Source organism: Amphibalanus amphitrite, unplaced genomic scaffold (assembly GCF_019059575.1).
Source record: "Amphibalanus amphitrite isolate SeventyFive unplaced genomic scaffold, NRLGWU_Aamphi_draft 000040F_arrow, whole genome shotgun sequence".
Lineage (NCBI taxonomy): Eukaryota > Metazoa > Arthropoda > Thecostraca > Balanomorpha > Balanidae > Amphibalanus > Amphibalanus amphitrite.
The window spans coordinates 308134-333749 of NW_024881536.1; the positions used below are offsets into that span (position 1 = coordinate 308134).

Consider the following 25616-nt stretch of genomic DNA (forward strand, 5'->3'; position numbering starts at 1 on the left):
GATGGTACTGTGAGGCGCGAGCACTTTTCATATATTTAATCGGCATTGTTGAATTACGGTTCTGCCGCACGCTAGGCGTCACGTCGGGTGGCGCAACCCGAGAGGGCCTAGTACACGGTCGCACAGCCCTTTCCCGGTACAGGAAAAAAGTAGATCCAACACCTTCTTCAAGCGACAACTTCCTCCAGGTCCTGGCTCACCCACACCGTGGCTTTCCGGCCTCACCAGCTTCCAGCAGCTGGACTTTTTTCCAGCAGCTGGACTGAACAATGACCACTCAGATCAAACGGTCAGCACTACCCGGCCTCCAACTCGCTACCAGTCCACCGAGTCAGGCATCCCTCCCTAGATCACGAGCACAAAGCTCCACACTTAATCAGAGGGATCCAACAAACACATGGCAGCATTTCAACCAGCTCTCTATTCCATAATGACCACAGTAACATTTCGCAGGCAAACGCGGCTGGAACCGGATCCAAATACGAATCAATGCCAGACCAGCGTTCGATATTAGAAACGGTGGCCAACTCAATACGTCAGAGATTATCTCAAAATGACTCGCAAATAAGAACAAACGGTTGATCTCGAGGATGACTGCGCTTCGGTGTAGAGCCAACAAATGCCTCAAATAAACATACAGTATATGCATTTCCCACTAAGCGGCGTGCACAATATCTGCCCCGCACATAACGATAAGCTCCAGCCGGCCACAGCGGGCGCGGCGGGGGCGCGCAGTTTTCACGTGCCGGCCGCTATACAAACGCACCACGCCAGTACCTCCTCTATGCTCGGACAGGGCCCCGCTCACCCCGCCCGGACCGCCCGAAGGCTAATAATTCTCACCAAACTCCTCTCAGCTGCTATAAACATCAGACACCCGTCACTAGTCGGCGCAGCTGACACAAACACGATGGCAAGCTGGGCGGCTCACAGGCGCCGCCGCTGTCCCTGCTTTTTACACAAGGCCCGTCACACAGGGGCTCCACAGCGACTCCACAGCACATACCGGTGCTCCACAGCGCAGACCGGTGCTCCACAGCGTAACACCACACATCGCAGAGATCACCAGAACGAGCACCTGGTAGAGAGACAGACACGTCAGAAAGACGGATGGAAGGAGTGCAAAAATACCGGTTATATTAGACGGAGGGCGCATGCCGCATATGGCACGGAGACTGAGGCATCAGGACGGCCGGGGCAGCCGTGCCCTCCACCAGTACGCCAAAAGTAGGCACATAACGAGTGCACAGTACACATTTTCAAGCCCATAAGATACATAACATCCTCTCAACGATCCAAGAAAATGCAACAGTTCAAGTCCACGTCATCATATTATTATAGCTCGATGGATTTTGAATCACTAATTCCTCCAAATGCACCACTTTGGCTGGCAATATCCATCTCCCCCGGGTCCCGGACTACCACTCCCTCTCCCCCTGTCAACTCACCATCCGATATAGCACTGGCAGAGGTTCTCGTGCGATGTAGCCTGCAGGATGAGCCGGTCCACCTGGTCGCGCACACACAGCGGCACCTCGTTGGCAAAGTCCGTGCCCGTCAGCTTGTCCCGCACCCGCTGGATGATCTGCACGGCCTTCTTGTTCTGCGCCTCGGGCACCACGGCGTCACCGTCCCCTGGCAGAGCGAGCGGGGCGCTCAGAGATTCGTGTAGACGGGACAGCCGGTATGTACTGAGTCAGTCTTGCACAGCGTCGATGTGTACCGTACCCAGAACAACGAGCCGCCCCACGAAATAGCATTGGTCATAATCCAATTAGAAGACTGGCGTCAGAACTCAAAAGTATCAACGAAATAGTCCGAGATGCTACATGACGGCAGTGTAGTGGCAACGCAAAGGATCTTAACATCAGCTTACGCGCACAAACTCTGCGCGTGATATTTTGCCGTTATGTCAGAAAAAAAATCTCACCAGGTCATGGTCACATGAAGGTTACCTACAAGCTTACAGTGACAGATGCCACAAAATTAAACTTTAAAATGTCACCACCCAACAAATGTGGAAGAGTACTGCATGGATCGGTAGTTCTGGTCCATTACGGTAACGCCCATTTCCAGCGTCTGACACTCCGCGGCTCCGCGCGGCGCCCTCACCGATGCGCTGTTGTCCCTCGATGCTGCTGTTGTGCCGGCTCCTCAGCGGCGGGCTGGAGCCCAGCTGGGCGCCCTGCTCGAGCTCGGCGGCGTCGCCCTCGGCGGGCCCGCCGGCGCCGCCCGGGCCGCCGCCGCCCGTCGGGTGACGCCGCACCTGCTGCGGAACGAGGACGAAGTACTGGGTCAGGGGGCGCCAGGGTGGGGGCTAAGTGACTCCCTATGATCAAGCTCATGAGTCGGGAGGAAGAATGAACACAGTGCTGAGGAAAGGCCGGGGCCGACGACGGGGTGGTGCTTTGTTAGGTGCAGACACCCCCCATGACCTCGAAATTTGTTGGACGTCGAAATCATTTGTCCACACCATCGGCACTCCAACGACCCCTCCCACCCAGTACACACAACGCATCGTCTGTGCTCCCCCACCGTCCGCCGCTCTGGTACGTACCGCGCGCGGGCTGTCGACCAGGCACCAGTTGAAGAGCGGGTCGTACACGAACGCCTCGAGCACGGCCATCAGACTGTCCTTGTTCTTCCGCAGCACCGTCATCACAGACTCGCACGTCATCCGGTACGTGCCCTCGATACCCGTCACCTGGAGGTCAGAGGTCAGATGTTAGTCAGATGTCGGTTAACTGTAGGCCAGAACTCAGACCGGAGTCATCGCTGGGCACTGGGCACGGCAGGTCATGAAGTACAGACCAGGCAGGTCACAAATCAGACGGGATGCATCGTTACAGATCTCACAGAATGTCGATCCGCAAAGATCAGATGGTGCACACTGCACATCACACGGATCGGAATTTGTCGTTTATGCATGATTATGGGTAATGGATAGAAATAAAGTTGAATTGGTGCAAAAGCATGCCACGTGAACTGGTTAGACGGAACTATCTACTTATGTAAATCAGACGTCATCAACATTGACAATAAATCCTGACTCAACGCGGCCCAACAAGCCACTGCTTCCGTCCAATGACGTTCCACCGTCTCACCTCCATGGCGTTGACCAGCATCCGCGTCAGCCGGAATGGGATCTTCTCGGGGAACTTTTCACGGGTCATGGCCACCTCGAAACAGTCGCCGAAGTCGATGTGCAGGATCTTGCCGCTCATCCGGTCCAACATCAGGTTGGACGGGTGTCTGCGGCAAACAAAGACGTGTCAGTGTGTAACTGAAAGCGAGGCGAAATTTTCGGACAGGAGTGCCCCGGCCTCTTCTACCTCCCCTCCCACTAAAAACAGCGGTATCGACTATCGAGTATCATGTGACGGGATGAGAGCTCGTATACCAACCACTGCTTCACAACAAGTCATCATAATTCCCCAGTTCCGACGCATCCCTCCCCAGTTCCCTCCCCACCAATCTCTCCCCCTCCTTCCTGCCCCTTCCCCTCATTCACCTATCTCCCAGTCCGAGCACGTATCCGACCATGCTCATCACTGCCAGTGAGCGGGTGAAGTTGGCGCGCCGGTCGAACCAGTCTTCCGAGGAGGGCGACTTGAGCCACAGCAGGCGCGCCAGGTCGTCGCCCTTGGTGGTCTCCAGCGCGTGCTCAAACACCTCCACCTTCTGTAGCAGCGTCAGGTGCTCGTAGTCCGGCGCCATCTGAGATGATATATCAGAGACAGGGGGAGGGGGAGGGGGTCAGTCACACAGACAGCACGGCGGCTTATTTATCTGCAGCAGCCCGGCAGGTGCTCGTAGTCGGCCGCCATCTGACCGATATCAGAGAGGTCGAATGGGCCAGGTCACTGGATGAGATGGCAGCATTATTCACATGAAGCTAGGCACACACTGTTTGAGATATTCACCACTACCGCTTCCCATATTCAGCACACCCCTACAAACCATACTCCCCACTCACCCTCAGCATGATTTTGTGCTCGATGTTGAGCATGATCTTCTTTTTCTCGCGGTGGTCCCTGATGAGCGTGTGCAGTGTGTCCGAGTGCGGTACCCAGCCGATCAGGCCACTGTTGGTGCTCAGCGGCACCACGGCGAACCGCTGGATGGCCAGGTTACGCCGCATCGTCTCCGGCGCCGTCTTCAGCAGCGTGTTCACCAGGCCGAACAGCTGCATCACCCGCTCGTCCTGGCGCAGGTCCTCGTGGCCCTTCACCAGGAACGTGTAGTCGCGACCGTCGCTGCCTGCGGAGCGCAACAGTGGACAAAGTTAAGCGGGAAACTGTAGGTGGACAGCAGCCTGTACCGCTACGTTGTAAAAAAAAAAAACAATGGAGCAATTACGGAATGCAATCACTCCAGACCTGAGTAGACGACAGAGACAGTGAACAATCAATACGAACTTAGCTCGAGTAACATCAAAACTAGACCACTGAAGATGTCATAAACAATCACCAGCTGCAGCCCAATTGAACCCTCATCCAGCACACGTTGTCCCAACCATCAGCGACCGCTGATCGGGTCACACAGGTCATCTACACAGATAGGGAGGAGGATTCAGCAAGCCCCCCACACACACAGGGACGCACCTCTCATGGTGACCTTGCGCGGCCTCTGTTTGGTGCTGAACACGGTCAGGGTGGATTTGACGCGCGCGATCCGGATGATTGGCATGTGCGGCACGTAGCTGCCCGGAATGGCCAGCTCCAGGTCCCGGGCGTTCATCAGCGCCGGCGACACGTACTGTAAACACACACATAGAGAGTCGGTGAGTATTCACAACTCGTCGAAACATATACTATCGAGATATGAGTAATGCTCACAGCGCTGGTGTGGGGCAGTGTAGCCCCAAACGACCCATATCTCTCTCCTAGCCTCGATAGGATGGACTCTTTCCTCCCTCCCTCCCTCCCTCCTCCCCGTCCGTACCGGCAGGTCGAGGTTGGTGATGAGCGGCAGCTGCTTGGAGATCCCTCCCTCCCCCCTCCCTCCCTCATTTCCCGCCCCTACCGGCAGGTCGAGGTTGGTGATGAGCGGCAGCTGTTTGGAGATCCGCCGGAACACCTGGTAGTAGCGGTTCCAGGCCAGGTTCAGCTCTCGCTCGTTGCCGCTCCGCTTGTAGCGGCGGCACAGCTCGTGCGCGTCCTGCAGCTCCTGGCCGTGAGCCTGTGAGGGAGGGGAAGGGGGACGGGTGTCACGGGGACGGCACAGGGGCGTCATAGCGGCGGAACGGCGGCACAGCTCGTGCGCGTCCTGCAGTTCCTGGCCGTGAGCCTGAGGGGAGGGAAAGGCGTCATACATGTACCAGGGGTAAGGTGGGACGGTGGCCGAGGCAACCAGCGTTTGACCAAGCTCGCTCTACTTCCTTCAATTTTCGCAATCATTCAACGGCAATGTCATACCACCAGCAAGACGAGGCCGACATATGATGCAAGACAACCAATGTTGAATTTTTCACCGTGCAAACTATCCAAAGTCTCTCTCACCTGAGTGAAGCTCTCCTCTGACCGCCCCCTCCCTCACCTGAGTGAAGCTCTTCTCTTTGAGCGTCTCGGGCCCGCGCTCCATCATGGCATGCAGTGGCTCCAGGACGGCGAACATGGCTGGGATATTGCGCTCGCCGAAATACAGCCGGGACGCCTCCTCCAGGCCCTCGTGCCACCGGTTGTCCCACAGAATCGCCACGCGGATCAGCTCGTCCGACACCTGTCAGGGCAGGGAGGCAGGCGTAGGGGTCAGTCTGGTGACCGCGACCGGGACGACGGCTCATTCAGATCAGGGAGGTCACTGAGAGCTGACTCTAGGGTGATGGTCTATGTAAATAGAACGGTTGGAGGGTGCACAGTACGGGTGATCAGTCGAACTTAGCGTAACTAACTCTGATCCACCAGCCGATATTGGACACAAAAATTAACCCCTGTTGCACCAGCGACGATTGCCGCACCCACCATGAACTCCTGCTGGACGAGCGTCTCCGAGTGCTCGCGCATGTTCTTGAGGATCATCTGGGCGGCACGCTCCCGGGCCGGCACCGACGACTTCTTGGCCACCGTCAGCGGGTACACCAGCGCCTGGGGAGTGAGGGAGGCCGGTTCAGAGCACGAACAGCGTGGCACGGCAGCGGTCTTTGAGTTCCACACTCTGACTTTACCTATGAAAAGTTTGTGTGGCTTACACGGCACTGGGCACATAAACTGAACAAATATGATAGAAGCCGGGTGTAACAAGCTGATGCTAACGAACGCAAAAGTGTATTTATATGTTTTAGTTGAATAACTGACCTGGGGTGACCTCCAGTATGGGTCAGTAAACATTTTGCATACAGAACGAGAACTACTAACATGCGAGTGGACCTGGGACCTGTGTGAAGGTCAGTCTCTGACCTGTGGGTGGACCTTTCCCAGCGCCGTGAGCAGAGGTGATGAGCCAAGCGATCAGCGCGACCGAGGGGGCCTAGGTACGGGTCTAATGTAAAGTAGCAAATACTGACCTGCGGATGGACCTTGCCCAGCTCAGTGAGCAGAGAGGTGATGAGCCGCGCGATCAGCGGCCGAGGCGTGTCGATCCGGGCTATCAGCTGTGGAATCACCTGTGAGAACAACCAGCCGTCGTTAGCAGCAGCCTAAACTCCATCGCAAACAACTGAGCGTAAGAGTAGAACAATTACACCAAACTGACGTTTTAAAGAGAATTCAACAAACGTTTTAGAACAGAAACAATTGTAGCAATACCATCCGAGCATGTCCCCATTTGACCAGTTTGGGATGACCTACTGATACTTCAGACCGCTGCCAGTAATTCCTAAAAGACTACATCAGCTGGTGCAGTCCCAGCCATGACTCCTCCTAGTCCTTCCTCATAATCTCAGTCCAGCCACCACGGCCGACATACCTGCAGCCAGTTGTCGATTTTGATTTTCCGGAGTCCCTCGGTGAGTGCGTCGTTGACCTCAGGCACCTGTCCGTACTCGAACCAGAGCGTCAGGAGGCGCAGCGTGTCCTGCAGACTGCTGCCCGTGTTCAGGGAGATGGAGCGGACGAAACCCTGCACGGCCGGAACCACGAACGGCAGGTGGCGGCCAGAGCGCTGTAACAGGGCAGAGTGACGGGTCAGATACAGTCAGTTACTGGTCAAAGAAACCACAAGACACTGTAAACTAACCATTTTTCCTTTCACACAACGACCAGACTAGTGGTTACAAACGTCCTGTCCCCAATAAACATTCGGCCCGAGCCTGTCTCCCCGTCACCACACGCCTCCCTGACCCATTACCCTCTTCCAGCACCTTCACCACTTACACGGCACACTGCCCGCACATAACTACACCCGGCCTCTCCCCCGTCCACCACGGCAGTTGCCACCGCCTCGCCAGCGTCTCAGCTGCGGGCGATACGGCACAGCGTCCACCCTAAACGCTACCCACTGCCCGCATCCCATACCGTCCGCCCACTGTGACACTCACCACCGCCTCGCCGGCGCCAGCTGCCGGCGACACGGCGCACCGCCCGCGGAAGAAGAGCACCGCCTGGAAGTTCATGAAGGCCCAGGCGTGCCAGGCGCGGTACCAGCTCGGGTCGTACTTGGTCGAGTATTGGTAGTACCTGCGAACAGAGGCAGGCAGGGGGTGTGAGGTACAGACGGCCGGGAACTCAGTACCGCAGTCTGTCGAAACATCTCCCGAGTATGAAGCCAAAGACCAACGTCACCAGCCTTGGCATATAAATGTTAAACAGGTAATGAGCCTACACAAAATATCCTGTGTAAAAGCCCAACAAAACCTTGCCACAACTAACTAAAAATCGTTTCCTCTTTCCGCCTCTCACCCCTTCCCACTTACTGCAGCACGGCCGGTATGGTGGTCTCGGAGAGCGGCTCAAAAGGACCGGTCCATCCCCTCCCCCGCCCGTCACTCACTGCAGCACGGCCGGGATGGTGGTCTCTGACAGAGGCTCGAACTCCTCCTTCCAGGCGCCCAGTTTGAGGAAGCAGCGGGAGAGCAAGATGGCCGGCGACTCGCCGCGCGGCTCGTCCGAGCTCAGCTGCGGCACCTGGCCGGCGCTGAGCGCCGCCGCCCGGCCGTACGTGCTCACAGAGGCCGACACGAAACTCTCCAGCCGTCTGCAGGGGAGGGGGTAGGTCAGTCAGAGGGTACACAGGGCCGCCGCCCGGCCGTACGTGCTCACAGAGGCCAACACGAAACTCTCCAGCCGTCTGCAGGGGAGGGGGTAGGTCAGTCAGAGGGTACACAGGGCCGCCGCCCGGCCGTACGTGCTCACAGAGGTCGACACGAAACTCTCCAGACGTCTGAAGGGGAGGGGACAGGTCAGTCAGAGGGGTACACGAGGCCGACACAAAACTCTCCAGACGTCTGCGGGGGAGGGGACAGGTCAGTCAGAGGGGTACTCAGCGCCGCCGCCCGGCCGTAGGTGGTCACAGACGCCGACACGAAACTCTCCAGTCGTCTGCGAGGAGGGGACAGGTCAGTCAGAGGGTACTCGGGGCCGCCGCTCGGCCGTAGGTGCTCACCGAGGCCGACACGAAACTCTCCAGCCGCCGAGAACTAAAAAGAAAAAGAAAACATACGCAAAGACAATAAAAAACTTATGACGCACGACACACCAGCACAACGATGAATAAGATACGTTGCCTTCCATTCACAGGCCATCACCAGTTGCCACATCCCACAATCCTTCCCATGGCCAGCCTCAGTAATCTGCCGACACCACACCGACAGGTCCCCTGTTCAATGTGTTCATCCCCCCTCCCAGTATGCACCCCCGCCATCCGCTGACCTGAGCGCCTCGGGTTTGTCGCCGGCCGCCCACTGGTACTTGATGTAGGCGTAGCGCACGTGCGGGTTGTCCTTCTGAGACGGACCCGGGTTCTCCGCAATCAGCTCGTCCAGAATCTGACGGGACTGGTTCTGTGGCACGGAGGAGGGGTGAGGGTTAGCAGTGGCGACTGAGTGCGACTAGTCTGGTGAAATATTAACCGATCAATGCGGTTACACGACCGCTACGATACACAAGCTAGAAGACGTGATCACATTGATCAGCGAAATCATGTATCACCCATATCAGAGGTGTACGCGAAACTGCACCAAACCAATTATTCCAACTAGGAACTAATTTCACAACGAATCTAGCGGTAATTTCAGTCCGACCGCCAGAGTTCCGCCTCTCGACCCTCATCTCTCACCAGCCGTCCGCTCTTGCGGCAGAGTGCGGCGAACTTGAGCCGCGTCCTCATGTCAAGGTGGGGCGGTAGAACCAGCGAGCGCACGTGCAGGATGCGCTGCCAGTCCTCCACAGCCGCCGTGCAACCCTGGACGGAATGACAGACCCCTCAGTCAAGTGACGTCTCAGGTCGGGGAAAAGTGCAACAGCACTACACAGTGCGTTTAATAGTGCTGCAGAGGACAATGAACACACGCTCATTCATTCACTCTCTAACCATTTCAAATTCTCTGCACTCTCAGCATGATTCGAAGTCCGTTGATCGTCCGACTAGCAGTCAATGTCCACACTCACTCTCTAACCCCACACGACCCGCAGGTTCTCACCTTCTCACCCCACCCCACGGCCGTCTCTCACTAGCTCACTCCACCACACGATCTGCAGGCTCCCATCAACACTCCACCCCACGGCCCGCTCCCACTCTCTCACCTGCAGCCGGTCCCACCACATGGTCTGAATGGCGGAGCGGCGCTCCTTGACCAGCTTGAAGGTGATGATCTCCTCCAGCTCGGACAGCATCTGGGCGCTGACCAGGGTGCCGTAGGCGCGCTGGTAGCTCTCGCCCACCATGGCCGTTAGCTCCGTGTCCAGCAGGTCACGAGCCGTGTCGATCCACTACAGAGGAGGAGGGGACGGGTGTGTGATGCAGAGTATGATATAGACGTTAGCTCCGTGTCTAGCAGGTCCCGAGCCGTGTCGATCCACTGCATAGGAGGGAGGGAGGGGTGTTAAGTACGGGGTACGGTATAGAAGTCAGCTCCGTCTCCAGCAGGTCCCGCGCCGTGTCGATCCACTGTATACAGGGAGAGGGAGGGATGAGGGGTATAGTATAAGCATCAGCTCCGTGTCCAGCAGGTCCCGAGTCGTGTCGATCCACTACAGAGGGGGAGGGGGGGGGGGTGTTAAGTACGGTACCTGGTATGGTAGTGCAGTACCGTTGCGATCAAAGAAAGGGGGATGAAGGAAGGTGCAGTTGAGACCGCAAGTTCGCACGCATGAAACAGAAAGGCACGAGCCACGACTAATAATGACTGGGTATCACCGACAATTGATGATTTCAATTTTCAAGAGTTCATCAGTCCCGCTATCCCGTCCGTCTAAATGGTCAGACACTCCACCTCGCCCTATTCCACCGTGGTCGACCCATCTGTCCGCACCTGTTTGGCCTCCTCGTACTGTTCCTTTTTGATGGCCAGCACGGCCCGGTGGAAGGCGCCCTCCTGCGTCTCGCGCGGGATGGCCTGCACGTACGGCTCCATGGTCTGCCAGGTCGCTGTGGCCAGTGACGAGACGGCCGCCATGCGCGCCATGTTCTGGCGCACCTCCAGCGGCGCCTGAGGCCACACTGAGGCGGCGACACCGGACAGCTGGTCCCTGGGGAGATAAACAGGGAAGGTCACATCAGAAGACTGGTACCTGCCGACACACGGAGGCCGGCAGCCTACTCAAGACAGCTGTTCCCTGGGGAGGGAGAGGGAGCGGTCAGAGTGGGAGTTTCGAGCCAAACCAAGCATCAGAGCTGGACCATCACGCAGAGTTCATTGATTCAATCACGACAGTGATCAAATCAATCATCCCATCAAACCCTTCCTGACTGCTCAGCACTGTCCAGGCGCCTTTTCCATCCCTTCAATACCGCCGTCTCGACTCACCACTGTCCGAGCGCCTCCATGCAGCGCATCTGTCCGAGTCCGACTTCACCTCCCCGCGTCCTCCCTCAGCTCGATGTCTGCTGTCTGACTTCTCACCACTGTCCGAGCGCCTCCATGCAGCGCATCTGTCCGAGCCCGACTCCACGTCCTCCCACCCCCCCCCCCCCCCAACTACGCCCGCGATCCGCCGTCTCGACTCACCACTGTCCGAGCGCCTCCATGCAGCGCATCTGTCCGAGCTGCAGGCTGAAGTCGCAGTCGGCCGGCCGGTCGTCCTCGGCCGGCTCAGCCAGTTTGGCCGAGTACGCGTCTAGCGCCGACTGCCAGTCGTGCAGCTTCTCGTGCCAGCGCTCCTGCACCGCCACGGACTTGGTGTGGTACTTGCGCGCAAACTCCAGCAGACCTGGCGGACAGCGGGAGACGGGAGAGGTCAGCGCGTCATATACGGCGGCACTTTTTGACTTTTTGTGACTTTTCCAAAATGTTGTTATGCTCACAAAAGTCATTCAAACAACGGATATTTTGCCATTTACGTCGCCTTCACTTTGAAACGTTCACAAATCGAAGCATCCAGACATTGCTATTTTTCTCCGTCATTAATAGACCATAATTTCTTTGGTCTTCAACACCACCCACTCATCATCAAATGCTCCCTCTCTCCCCCATAATCTGCTCCCTCTCTCCCTCTCCCACTGCATCTCTCACCCTGAGCGGCCTCCTTTTGCTGCAGTTTGTTGTTGACCGAGATGAGCGTCTCGATCACCTGCGTGGTGGCGCCCTTGTGGAACTCCTCCTCCTTGTAGTGGAGCGCCTTGGCGTAGGCGCGGCACCGCAGAGCCTGCTCGCCCAACAGGCGGCTCTCGATACGTAGCGACTCCTGGGGACGGTAGGATGTGAACGGTCAAATACGCCACAGTGATGCCCGGATAGCACTAAAGCCGAGCACTCTACAGAAGAAAGTCCACGCCTTTGCAGAAGCACCGACTCTCATAGCCGCGCGCCACCGTCCAGCTCACGATGTCGCAGCAACAGCCCCGTCCGTCTGACTCACGATGTCGCAGTGTTCCATGAACTCTGCCAGGTTGAGCAGCGTCTGTGTGATCTCGGGTATCTCCTGTGAGCGCAGCGCCAGCCGGACAGCGTCCAGTAGCTCGCCCTGGTGGTCCTTATCCAGCTCGGACCAGCACGAGACGAACGCCGCGTTAAACAGGTCCCGCGACAGCTGCGGGTACGACTGGGCCAGCGCGCAGCACGACCTGACGGGGAGACAAGGGACAGGGTTACACAGAGGGTACCGCCGACTGGGCCAGCGCGCAGCACGACCTGACAGGCACAGCGGACGGCGTTCACGTCACACGGAGGGTACCGCAGGCGCGCAGCACAAGTCGGAAGTGGGGGCCAGGTTACGATCCAATGATGAACACTGCGTAAATAGCACATGCAAAGCCAGCACGTCAGGTGGTGCCACTGAGCCGTCACCCGATATTGCGCGGCTCCTCACCTGAGCGCGTGCGAGGGCGACTCTTTGAGGACGGCGATGCTGATGCGCCTCAGCCACTCGGACCAGTCGTCCTTGCTCACCCGGCGGGAGGCCATCCACGCCTGCTTCAGGTTGTTGACTGAAACGGAGAGCTGCCGGCAGCGGCGGGCACCGGGCCACAGTTTAGAGTGATGGTGGTAGGGTCACGGCTGTTCGTAGGGGCCTGAGTGGGTGTCTCCAGAGGCCGGGTCACAGGTCGTACATAGCGCACACTGTTCGGCCGATACCAAAGAAGGCAAGGGTGTTGGGTTACAGAATGACCAATACACGTCACGGTCATAGATCACGGTCATACTCACGTCACGGTAGCGGTAACAAATCACAGGTCAGTCTGACAGGTCACACCCAATGGCATGGTCCCTCCCCCCAGTTGACTACCCACCTTTTTGGACGGTGCCGGCTCGGCGGTCTCCGGCTGCACGAATCCCGGCTGGTACACACAGCTCGGACTGTCCTCCTCCATTGCTGACGTCTGGAGACAAACACATAGACACAGATGGGTCAGCGGGGCCGGGAGGGCCGCGGGAACTGGGAAGTTGGTGGGAGCGAGAACTGGCTAAAGAATACACACTGGTGGTACCCAGCCCAGGATGGCAATTAGGGTGTTTGGCTGCACTGCGACCTATATTATAAATACAAACGAACAGTTCGTCCTAGGATTAGCAAAGTGAAAAACAACACTCTGCTGTTCGTCCAGCCGCCGAAATCCCCTGTAACTCCATCTAACTCCCACCAGCCGGCAGCCACCCCCTTATCCCCTCCCAGTTCAACACCCCAGAGATCGGTAGCCCCCTCAGCCCGCACACTGGTCAGCTACCCAATCACCGACTCCCACCACAACTTTGAACACCTCCAACCACTGATCACCGCTGACCCCTGATACCGGTAGCTGCTACGTACCAGTACGTGCGTGCTGATAAGCTGGTCGTACTCGACGTTCTGGATGCCGTGCTTGAGCAGCACCTTGTTCACCGTGGGCATGAAGAGGGCGTAGCGGCGACGCAGCTGCTGCACCAGCGCGCAAAGCGTGTCCATGGCCGGCGTGCGGAGCGAGGGACACGTGTCCAGACAGCGGATCTAATAGAGAGGGAGAGAGGGGTCAGTCAGCCCAACCTAGTGTCACACAGCGTGTCCATCGCCGGCGAGCGCAGAGACGGACACGTGTCCAGACAGCGGATCTAGAGAAGGGGGGGGGGGGGGTCAGTCAGCGCAGTCACGTATACAGGGTGTCTCAAAAGTTCGTTTACACATTTCCCATGTCAATAAAGCATATAAGAACCGGCCAAAAATCTTAGGTTTTGGTGTTCGTGTGTACACTAGACAAATATGCATGCTTTGACAACTGATTCGGAAGGTTGGAAACCAAACCCTTTGCTGTATCTCCAAAAATATTTGCCCATACCGATTTTCGTCACTCCGTCAGCTGCCGGAGGCTGGTAAAAGGTTACCAGCTTTCAAGCTCTTGTAGGGGAATCCCCCGTAGTTTCTGCGTCGGATTTAGGTTTGACGAGCTCCCCGGCAACATCCGCTTCTCCCTGAAAGCCGATAGCTTGCATCAACACCATCCGTGAGTATTTTGTAGGTCTTCTCTGGCGCTAACTCCTTCATGAATGACTGGCGCCGACCTCCCAAGCACCATTTTCCTTTTCAAAACAACCCCATTCCTGAACAAATGGGAAGTGCCAGGGGCAAATTTTTCGCAGCATATCGTAGCAGAATGTGTCGGCCATCTGTTTCTTAGACACATTTTGCAAAATTTGCGAATCCCGAACGCTCGTCATTCCCAATGCCAAGACCTTCGCTGGGTTCCGGAGTGTTTTCCTCAGGAGAGATTCTGCTTTGTAAACGGCCAAAACCTGTCCATCGTGCGGTTTTGTCCAGATTTTGTGTGTAAAAGAAAGCTATTTGCTCCAGAGCTGCCTCTTGAAACTTCATTAGATAAAACTTTACATTAATTGACACTTTTGGAGGGTCACTTGTCCTCGGCATTGACGATTTTCGCATTATTTTCCCTCAAAATTTAGCGTTATAGATATCATAAACAATTTTTAATGATATTTTGTCTTTATTTTATGATGACCTGCAATTTTTGAAACTGGGTAACCTCTGTCTGTGAGCTTCTAGTCAGTTTTCAATAGTTAGGACTGCATTTTCAGCTGCTTTCCCGAGCACGAGTCTGCTGCGGTACAAGGGTCGTTCAAAGCGCTGTTAGTCTCGCATGGTTTTGTCCTTCAAAAATTTTAGCCACCGTTTTTATTAGATGACCATCATGTTGTACTCATCCTCGCCGACACTTTGCCATGTGTCATTTCAGACTTAACCATTCCCATTACTCGTGAAGCAGAGAGTTTCTCAGCCGACCCGAGTATGCGACCTCCATTTTCATGCCTGATCCATGGTCAGAGGTGAACCCTTTTTGTGAGCTCATGAAGGGTCGAATGCGCTTGAAAACAATGAAGCTGCTTGAGGAAGGTTGTTACCAATGCCCATGCAAAATTTCGACTGTTAATTTCATGTTGATTCAGAATTATTGACAAAAAAGCATGGCTGGTACCTGTAAGCGAACTTTTGAGACACCCTGTAGGCAGCGGATTTGACCGACATGATCCACTTATCGCCAGTTCAGCCCATGAACCAATACCCACCAGCGGACGGTCCACTACCCACTACTCACCAGCGGGTGCATGATGCGCCCGACGTATTCGGTGAGGTCGAGCTTGGTGGCCAGGTCGGCGACGGTGACGAGCGCCTCCTGGCAGACGGGCAGCGGCGCGTCCTTGGGGTCGAACAGGCGCACCATGGGCGGCAGTACCAGGTGCAGGTGGTCGTCCAGGTTTCGGCCAACCTTCCTCAGCGCCGACAGCAGCTGCAGCAGGGACCGGGGTCACAATTCGTCAGTCAGGGCTGCTGGGACTGCGGCGGGGGCACTCCTGGTCATCTGTTCATGGGTGACGGACTAGGAGGAAAAAAATCGCGGCAGGGAAACTCAGGGCCGCTCAGCAGAAGGTGGGTGAGGGTTGAGGGTGGGGAGGAGACTGGCCTGCAGAGTGGTTACATGGTCGGCTAGGAGACGAGTTCATGAGAAAAGGGGCGGCCGAGCCGGCTGGAAACAGCAAACCCCAATGCATACAAAAAAAAGAAACGACGCGTCATAAATCTGCAGAGTCCATCCCACTAGTGACGTCCCTTCTCCTCCCTGCCAGTGGCGCCCCTTCCCCTCTTTGGAGGCAATACACACCCTCCTCGCCCCCTACCTTGAGCGTGACGACGCGTCCTCGGCTAGTGTCGTGGTACAGCACTCGCAGCGTGTTGGGGATCAGCTGCGGCATATACGTCTTGAACTCTGAGCCGAGCGCGGCGGCAATGTGCTCCACCAGGGCGATCAGTGTCGGCTGCAGCGGCGAGTCCAGCTGCCAAAACTCGCGAATCACCAGAAATATGTCGGGCAGCGAGGGCCGGATGTGCTGGCGCACCACGTCGATCAGCGTGGCCAGCTGCTGGAAGAGGAACTCGCGGAAGGGCGCGTCGGCCGTGCGGATCACCAGCAGGAGGCAGGGCATCACCTGTGACAGGTACGAGACGCACTTGGTGCCCAGCGACTGCACGATGAACGAGATCGCCTGTAACAGACGCGCGGAGAGGCAGGCGGTCAGACGGAGCGGTGGGAGGCGGCGGCCGGCTCTCGGCCAAACGGGAGAGTGACGCTGCCATATTATGGGCTATATGAAGGGGATGGTCACAAACATACCAACTGCCTGTCATGGGTCGAATTCCGTCGAATTCCGGTACCACGTCTTATACCCACAGTAGAAGTGAGTGTGGGCGCATGAATCTGAATTAAAAGGCCATACCTGGACCACCGTCGGGGTATGGTGTGTGTTGGTGTCGGTATGGTATGGTGTGGGTCATAGACCTTTACATACCAAGTATTGGTATGTAGAGGTCTATGTGTGGGTGTATAATTGTCATACCTGGACCACCATGGTGTGGTACTGGGAGAGCGCCGGGTCGGGGTATGTGTGGGTGGGTGTGTATGGTGTTAGTATCCGTACCTGGACCACCATGGTGTGGTACTGGGAGAGCGCCGGGTCGGGGTATGGTGTGGGTACTGTGTGTGTATGGTGTTAGTATCCGTACCTGGACCACCATGGTGTGATACTGGGAGAGCGCCGGGTCGGGGTATGGTGTGGGTGTGTGTGTGTATGGTGTTAGTATCCGTACCTGGACCACCATGGTGTGATACTGGGAGAGCGCCGGGTCGCGAATGATCCTCATGAGCGTTCCGAAGGCCACGGCCGGGTAGAACTCGTCCATCGAGTGCTGCGACATGTTCACCAGCCGCACGCTGCTGTTGGCGTCCGCTGCGAACACGGAGGGCTCAGTTGGACAGACAGACACCAGGCGGTCTAAATGACAACAGCCCGAGGATGGTAGAACAGAGACTGCCACAAAACATACGCCAACTAGTGGGCTCCAAGGTTGACGCAGTTACCACCGCTCTACCCCTACCCAACATGTTGGTAGTGTCCTCCTCTCACCCAGTGTATCGGTGGTGTCCCGTGTCAGTTCTGTCAGATGGTGTCAGTGTCGGTAACCCCCCTCTCTCACCCAGTGTATCGGTGGTGTCCCGTGTCATCTGTCAGATGGTGTAAGTGTCGGTAGTGTCCCTCTCCCTCTCCCCCTCTCTCTCTCTCTCTCTCTCTCTCTCTCTCTCTCTCTCTCTCTCTCTCTCTCTCTCTCTCTCTCTCTCTGTCTCTGTCTCTGTCTCTGTCTCTCTCTCTCTCTCTCTCTCTCTCTGTCTCTCTCTCTCTCTGTCTCTGTCTCTCTCTCTGTCTCTGTCTCTGTCTCTCTCTCTCTGTCTCTCTGTCTCTGTCTCTGTCTCTGTCTCTGTCTCTGTCTCTCTCTGTCTCTGTCTCTGTCTCTCTCTCTCTGTCTCTGTCTCTCTGTCTCTCTGTCTCTCTGTCTCTCTGTCTCTCTGTCTCTCTGTCTCTCTGTCTCTCTGTCTCTCTGTCTCTCTGTCTCTCTGTCTCTCTCTCTCTCTCTCTCTCTCTCTCTCTCTCTCTCTCTCTCTCTCTCTCTCTCTCTCTCTCTCTCTCTCTCTCTCTCTCTCTCTCTCTCTCTCTCTCTTACCCAGTGTATCGGTGGTGTCCGGGTCGGGGATCACCAGACACTCCTCGTTCGACTCCTGGTTGAGTGTCCTCTTTCGGTAGGGGTCTAGAGCGCCCAGCAGACCCAGCACACGAATCGTCTCACGACTGGAACACGGACCGAGCGACCGTCAGACACATGACGGAAGGCGACGGAGAGCCAGCAGCACAATAGGAGGGACAATAGCGGCGTGAAAATAGCAAAGGGGTCTCGACATGCTGTAAACGGTACAGCTGTAGCATCAGGATTTGACGTAACTCGTAGGTTAAGCGTCACAAGTCAACTGAAACCGCACTAAAGAATGCGAATCACAGCAATTCAGAACTCCAGTAACTACGCCTCCTGTTCCTAATTTCCTCCTACTTTTGCTGTTTCTACTTTATAACATCATTTTACGATTATTCGCAGCTAAATGACCACGTCTCCCCCTCCACGGCCTGACCGTTCCGGTCCGCCACTGACCGTATGGTGGGCTGCTGCTCGGTCTTGAGGAAGCCGATGAGTACGTCGAGCAGCTGCGGGTACTGCTGGTAGGCGCTGCTGGTCGGCCCGCTGGGGTCCGCGCGCGCCTGTACCAGGTTGGCCAGCGTGTACAGCACCGCCTCCCGCTTGGCCAGCGAGCTGTTGTCGGCCAGGATTGCCAACAGCAGCGGGAACAGCTCGTTCACCCAGTGGCCCATCTCCGGACCGCTCACCTGATGGGGAGGAGGGCAGGGGCGGGCCGAGGGTCAGCGAGGGAGGGGCGGTGGGGTGCGGGCGGTCTGACGAGACGCAACAGATGGCAGGCCGCGACGGCCACACATCCCTCCTCCCCCCCCCCAAAAAAAATGTCAGACGAGAAATGTCTAGAGCAGCATGTCAACCTACTAAAACTTTTATCCCGGGCTATATCTACGCACTTTCTTCCGGCCTCACGTGCCCCAGAGCTCTCTACTCGTGCCTCTCTCCTAGTCATACTCACGTGCGCCAGATCTCCGACGGCGTACAGGATGCTGCTGACCACGGCCGCGTTCGGCTCGTTCTCCCTCAGGCGCTGACACAGCACCTTCATGATGGGCCGCAGGTAGGGGCGCGTCAGCCGCGGCGACGACGAGACCAGGTGGCCGAGCAGGCGCGCCGACTGCTCACGGTTCCTGGCCAGACCGCTGTGCTCCAGCTCCGTCAGAATCTGGATCAGCGTCTTGCGCAGGCTGGGCATCACGTAGGCTGGGTTCATGGCGCTCAGCCGGCCGATGATGCAGAGCACCATCTCGCGGATCTCAAACACCTGGTCGTTGAGCGAGACGAACAGGGCGTTGAGGCTCTCGGCCTGCGCCAGGTGGTTGTCGAAGCGCTCCTCCAGCGACCAGAAGACGGTCAGACGGATGTCGGGGTCGGTGTCGGTGATGCCGGCCGCCAGCAGCTTGCTGATGACGTCGCTGACCGATTTCTGCAGCGTCGAGCTGCGCCCAGTGACGCCGAGCAGCGAGGGCGTCAGCAGGTGCGAGGTGGTGCGGACGGCCTCCAGACGCACCTGGGCGTCCTCTGAGGTCAGGTAGTTGTCGGCGCAGTACTGGATGAACAGCATCAGCGAACGGTCTGCCGGAACAAAAGGCCGTCAGACTCGCTGAATGTTCACGAGAAATACCACCACATAGTCTGCGAAAGTCTGCAGCGTTTAATCACTTAGCGCCAAGGAAGCCGGGAAGCAAGAATCACGAAAGCAAGCCGGTCCCGTAGCTCAGTCGGTTGCCGGTCTCGTAACTCAGTCGGTAGAGCGTTGGACTCCGCGTGGTGAGAGCACGCGTTCCCGGTTACAACAGTCCGGGTTCGAAGCGCGACGGGCGCTTGACGTTTATGGGCCTCCTGACTGGTATGGTTGCGGTCGGTGGCAGGCCGCAGCCAGGCGAAGTCAGTGAGGGGACCGGCCGTGCGCGGCGATGTGCGCACGTTAAACTTTGGACTCTACATTCTGCCATAGAACCGGAATTGCGCGATCGGAGGGTAGAGGGCAGGGTCACCGCAATAAGCTTCGCTTAGCGGGGGCTCTGTCCTTGCAAATCCTTCCAATCAAAATGTTCGGACTAAAAAAAATATCAGATTGCAAAGATTGTCAAAAGGCTTCATGTCATCTCCACATCCACCCAGCTGCTAGCTCCCCGCGGATCCCCTCCAACCACTCTTTATCGACTCCGGCCCCCACTCACTGAGGCCCCCACTAAGACCCCACGCACTGTCGTACCCATAGTGTCATTACGGGCCGGCTCTACTTACTGTCGTACTCGTAGTGTGAGAGCGTCCTCACGGGCCGACCCGCAGGCCCCACTAACTGTCGTACTCGCAATACCCCCACGGGCCGATCACCAGGTTACTCACTGTCGTACTCGTAGTGTGACAGCGTCCTCATGGCCAGCACGGTGTTGATGACGGTCAGCCGGTCGGTGGCGGGTCGCGCCAGGGGCCCGGCCGGCGGCGGCCGGTGGCGCAGCACGAGCGGACGCACCCCCAGCCGCGCCGACAGCACCGTCATCAGACCCTCGCCGGCCTTCTGGCGCAGCTCCGGGATCTGCGTGGCCACCTCCTGTTCAGGGGGGGGGGGGGGCAGAGCGGTGGTGGGGTGGTCGGTATAGTAGCGAACAAGAGCGGCGGTGAGATGGCCGGTACAGTAGCGAACACGAGCGGCGGTGGGATGGCCGGTACAGTAGCGAACAGAGTTCTTGAGAAAGAAGGGCGTGGTATTAGTCGAATGAAAAAATGACACCTAACTTGAAACGTATTGTTAAAGCTTTTCACAAAATGCGCGATCGCTAAGCATGATATCTGAAAGAAATGTCAATGACGCGGCGCGCACATGCGCCTATCATCCAGCGCAGGCCCCCTAGTACCCTATAGTCTCGTGTCCTGCGCAGGGTCTCAGCCCCCCGGCCGACACTGGCCGTGCCACCCCACCACTCACCTGAAGCGCGTGTGTCAGCGCCGGCGTGAGCGACGAGGCCAGCATGTGTCCTAGCAGCTCGTCCATGTCAGCCCGGAGCTCTGCTCGTCCGGCGCGCGCCAGCAGCCAGATACAGACGTACACCGCCTGATCCGTCTGTACCGGCGCGCCGCGCTTCTTCAGAGAACCGTCCTGGGGACGGAGCGGGAGGGGGGGGGGGGCAAATAGTGTGGAGAGAATGGAAGGCCGTAGTGTGTTCATATCTTGGACGTGACTTAACAACGGAACCATTATCCCTCTGTTCACCGTCTATGTACAGAAGTTTATGATCGAACAGCTTACAATGATCTTGGCATGGAGTAGGTTAGGGGAGGTTAGGGGCTAGAAGAGGGATGCTGTTTGTTTGTTTGTTTGTTTATTAGGGTTTACGGGCGCGTCGACAGCGAAGAAGAGGGATGCTGACAATTCCGAAAACAGTCGATAACGCATCAAGAGTTACTTGTTCCCATTTCAACTGCTCAGTTGCTAAGATCACCTCAGTAATCACAAGCAATTCATTCATAACGCTGCCATGGTAAAGTTAGCTCAGTTACTAGTTTGACAAAGTACGTAAAAAAGATAGAATAAAATCACAGGAGGAAGACACCAGCAATGGGACACACGAGAATTCCACGCTAGTCTCGGCAGCCCACCTTGGGCATGATGTGCGTCTTGATGGGCTCCAGCACGCTGCCCACGTATTTGGTGATGTGCTGTCGGACAGCGGCGGCCAGGAAGCCCAGACACAGGAAGGCCGACGACTTGGCGGCGTCCTTTCGCTGCAGCCACCACTGGATGTACAGCACCGCCTTGGACATGTACCTGGCGATGCGGCAGCCGCGGGGGTCAGCGGGACAGAGAGCTAGGGCAGGGGAGGGAGCAGCTCAGCAACAGGGAGAAAAAAGTGAACGGCGAATGGAGGCCCACCGCCAAGTCAGTGAGGAGACCAGCCTTGTGGATGACTCCACTTAAGGTCATTTTACGGCTCTGCCCGCCACTCACCGTCCACGGCCCCGCCGGTACAAACTCACTTGCTGCAGAACCGGTCGGCCTGTCGAGGGCGGCCCACCACTCACCATTACCAGCCCTACCACTAGTACTCACTTGCTGCAGAACCGGTCCCTGTCGAGGGCGGCCTCTGCTATAGACCCTAGCCCCGCCGGTACAAACTCACTTGCTGCATAACCGGTCGGCCTGTCGAGGGCGGCCCACCACTCACCGTTACCAGCCCTACCACAAGTACTCACTTGCTGCAGAACCGGTCGGCCTGTCGAGGGCGGCCCACCACTCACCATTACCAGCTCTACAATAAACACTCACTTGCTGCAGAACCGGTCCCTGTCACACTCTGTTCCCCACCTACCATCTCAGTCCCACAATAAACTTACTTGCTGCAGAACCGGTCGGCCTGTCGAGGGCGGACCGCCACCCACCGTTCCCAGGCCCCAGCCCAACAATAAACTCACTTGCTGCAGAACCGGTCCCTGTCACACTCTGTTCCCCACCTACCATCTCAGTCCCACAATAAATTTACTTGCTGCAGAACCGGTCGGCCTGTCGAGGGCGGACCGCCACCCACCGTTCCCAGGCCCCAGCCCAACAATAAACTCACTTGCTGCAGAACCGGTCCCTGTCGAGAGCAGCCAGCCGCGGCAGCATGGACAGGATCACCTGCTGCACGTACGGACTCTTGTTGTACATGTTAGACGTCACCTGTGACGGAGGAGCGGCATCACAAACACGAACCACGCAACACCGTCCAACCACACAGGGGCCGATTGCCACCCAAACGAGTTCACCAAAAAAATAAACGACGACACATCGCAACTTTTAGAGACGGTGATCAAACCGCTCAGTAAATATTGTCAACGCTCGTAACAGACAAAGAAAAACACACAGACACTTATGACAGCAGCCTGATGACGCCTAGCCACTCCAGAACTGTGACTGAGCTCCGTCCGCCCCGGCCGGCCGACTCACGTGGTGGCAGATGGCCGCGTATTTGCTGGTGAGCAGCGCGCGGCACGTGAGACTGGCGTAGAGCGGCTGGCCGCCGCCGCCGGCCGGCGCGCCGCTCAGCAGGTAGCTCGGACTGAAGCTCGGCTTCTGCGTCAGTCGCATCAGCATGGCCTTGTAGCGTCGCTGCCGCGGCGCCTGCTGCTGCGGGGCCGGGGACGGGGCCTGCTGCATCGGCTGTAGGTGCTGGTGGTGGTGCGCCGGCTGCCGGCAGGGGCAACGGGGGATAGTCATTTTTACAGGTAACAAGACAAAGAGACAGACACCGGGAAATAACCACGACCAGTCCTAACTAACCAGCATTAATGCTCCCTCTCCCCTCTCACCCGTGCGGCTCCATCTGTGTGCTGCAGCGCCACGGCCTCGAGCTGCTGCTGCTCAGTCTCCCAGTCCACGTTGGAGCAGCGCAGCAGCTCGTTGAGCACCAGCAGCGAGCCGTGGATGCGGTCCTCGCGCGTCAGGCCGCGCAGCGACTCGTCCGTGAAGCCCAGCTCGAGCTCGTCGTAACACTGCTGGTACCTGCCGGCGGAGCGGCGGGTGTCAGCCAGACAGTGGGCGCCGACCAGCAGCATCCTCCAGTGCAGGACTCACACTCCGCTCACTCGTTCGTCGCCCCAAAAGGTGTTTTACTGGTATGTTAAATATAACTTGAGACATGACATTAGTGGCGGTACCATGGCGTATTGTATCCAGGAAGGTACACGCGCAGCGGTTCTCATTTACCCTGCACTCACCATTGCGGCTTTTGCGACTCCTTGCCCTCGCGCTGTGCGGTGACCTGCAGCGCGGCACGGATGGCACCGACGGCGCCCTCGCGGATACTCGGCTTGGGATCGCGCACCGCGCAGAATATGATGTCGAAGAACGGCCCCACCTGCTGGAAGAAGTAGGTGGGGACCGAGGCAGCCAGCTCCCGCAGCAGAATCACCTGTCGGCAGACGGGGACGTCAGAGGGAGGTCACATCGTGGTCAGCTTAGGGGTGGTCAGCGAGAGGGGTCTCGAGAAACGATGATGATGTTTGACAACAACATTTGATTTGTCGTTTATCGTTGCATCTAGGTAGTTATGCCAAAATAGGCAGTAACCACTTCTTGGCACCAAAACAACGACAGACGAGACATTTTCCTCCCCTCCAGTCACCTCCCTCCCTCTCCGTCATCCTCTCTCCCTCCCCCCCCCCCACACACACACACTCACCGCTGACTGGCGCCGGTTCTCGTTTCTGTCCGCTCCCAGCCACTCGATGGCCCGTTTCACCTCGAACTCGACATACTCGGCCGAGTTGAGGCCGGAGCTGATGGCCAGCCGCGCCACCGCCTTGGCCGTCAGTTCGATGACACCCGTGTCGGCGCCCGGCAGCAGGTTGCGCAGCAGGTTCGCAGAGCGCGTGATGCGCGTCGTGCTGTTACCCACGTCCACGCTGATGAGACTCACTGCCCGCGCGCGCGTAGGGTGGGGAACGGGTCGGTCAGTTGGTCACTGGGGACAATCAGAACACCGCGCCTGCCGCTCAGTGGTCACAGAGGCTAGAGAGACGACGTCCCATACAGGTAACCGCAACAGGCAACACTTCGTAAATAGTTGAAACTACGAGTCTTCCTACAAGGCAGTTCAAATTATCAGCAACTCCCTAAAAACAGAAGACATGTCAGCCTTCCCCGCGACCACTCCGGCCGGGGCTGACGCAGCAGGGCGCCGGCGACCCACCGATGGCCAGGATGGCGCCCTTCTTGTCGTTGATGTCGGCGCTGGAGGCCAGGTTGAAGATCTGGTGGTTGAACTCGTCCATGAAGGCCTGCAGCTCGGCCGGCGGCACCTCCAGCAGCTCCGTGCTGACATAGCGGTACAGCTCCTGTGTGGGCAGGGAGGGGGGGGGGGGGTCAGGGGGAGTCAGGGGAGTCAGGGGCACCTCCAGCAGCTCTGTGCTGACATGGCGGTACAGCTCCTGTGTGTGTGTGGGGGGGGGGGGTCAGGGGACCAGGTCTTGGGTAGCTGCCTCTGGGGTCCAATATCGTTCATAAATAATGGTCAAATGACATACCTAGAGCTTCACAGTGACCTCAAAATCACATTCACTTGATGTATCATCAGGATTGGTGTCCATTGCCCTCATTCAAAAGCCAGCACAAAATCAGCCAGATTCGTTCAGCAACGATAAAGATACTATAAACTAAATTAAAAGAGGGGAAGCAAGAAAATATCTCCAGTCTAGCAGGTGGGGACGCGTCCCCTCCACCAATGCACGGGCCGAAACCCGGCTACTTACATGGACAGTCTTGGATTTCTCCTCGTCAGACTTGGAGCGAAGTCCATTGATGTATGACTGGACTATGGATATTGGCTTGGAAGCCATCTTGCGGTCAGTGAGTAGTCACAGACTTGGGCTGTATCATACCATGCCTTGAAGCTCCACTAATGTTACTGCATCATAAGTCAGCTATCTGAAATGAAACACAATTCATCTGACGTCTTCCTCAAACAAGGCGGCTGAACAGTACAAGTCAAAAAAGTCAAATCAAAACAGTACAAGTCAAAACTTCGGAGCCGGAGTCGGAGTCACCCAGCGTCGTGGCAACGAGCTAGAAGTCGGAGTTGGGGTCATCCAAGCTGCCTCGACTCCGACTCAGAGAATGTGCATTCGAATACCTATGTGCCATGGCTTTCCCATGACGTTGATAATTATTTAACCCGCGCCCTGCGGGGGGGGGGGGGTTGAAACTCCCTTCCCCTATGGTTTTTCGAACACCTTATCGTACATCAATTCTACACATGTTGTTAAACTTTAAGACCAAGGTCATTCAAGGTCACTAGGTCACTTCACATAACCTCACCTCATAAAAAGTTAAAATGTCTGCCATAGCTACACCAACTGACCGATTGCTGTGAAACTTTCAGCGATTGATAAGAACAACAGTATGTACAAAATGTATACCTATCTCGGAATTTTGATATCGGTGACCTAAGGTCAGGTCAATTTCGCGACCTCCCAATTGTAGGTCCCAATCGATAAGGCTGGTACGGTATCGAGGCTGATTGGTTTGGTGCCTGGCTGCGC

General features: G+C 56.9%; 1 protein-coding gene across 4 annotated transcripts; it reads right to left on the reverse strand.

The window, feature by feature from the left end:
* Positions 1-402: 402 nt before the first annotated feature.
* Positions 403-25019, reverse strand: LOC122374990 (serine/threonine-protein kinase mTOR-like). Of its 4 annotated transcripts, none has more exons than XM_043354126.1 (41): positions 24828-25019; positions 24269-24413; positions 23759-23994; positions 23295-23488; positions 22887-23079; positions 22525-22764; positions 22157-22257; positions 21198-21366; positions 20527-20697; positions 19947-20151; positions 18553-19169; positions 18054-18286; positions 17574-17698; positions 16665-16804; positions 15698-16063; positions 15118-15309; positions 13344-13520; positions 12826-12915; positions 12405-12535; positions 11955-12159; positions 11609-11780; positions 11105-11306; positions 10409-10625; positions 9681-9866; positions 9214-9339; positions 8808-8938; positions 7930-8133; positions 7478-7616; positions 6907-7101; positions 6506-6604; positions 5964-6086; positions 5539-5721; positions 5026-5181; positions 4605-4758; positions 3977-4260; positions 3512-3717; positions 3105-3252; positions 2558-2704; positions 2113-2266; positions 1449-1635; positions 403-1078 (listed from the first exon to the last, which is right to left on the reverse strand). In XM_043354126.1, the coding sequence occupies exons 1-41, from the start codon at positions 24912-24914 to the stop codon at positions 1063-1065; spliced, it is 7446 nt and encodes a 2481-aa protein (XP_043210061.1). In that variant the 5' UTR covers positions 24915-25019; the 3' UTR covers positions 403-1062. The 4 variants fall into 4 exon arrangements, with proteins under 4 accessions (XP_043210061.1, XP_043210054.1, XP_043210076.1 ...); XM_043354119.1 differs by having other exon boundaries at positions 2113-2269; positions 24828-25018; XM_043354141.1 differs by lacking the exons at positions 22157-22257; positions 22525-22764; positions 22887-23079; ... (2 more) ...; positions 24269-24413; positions 24828-25019 and adding an exon at positions 21933-21943 and having other exon boundaries at positions 2113-2269.
* Between the last annotated feature and the right edge of the window lie 597 nt (positions 25020-25616).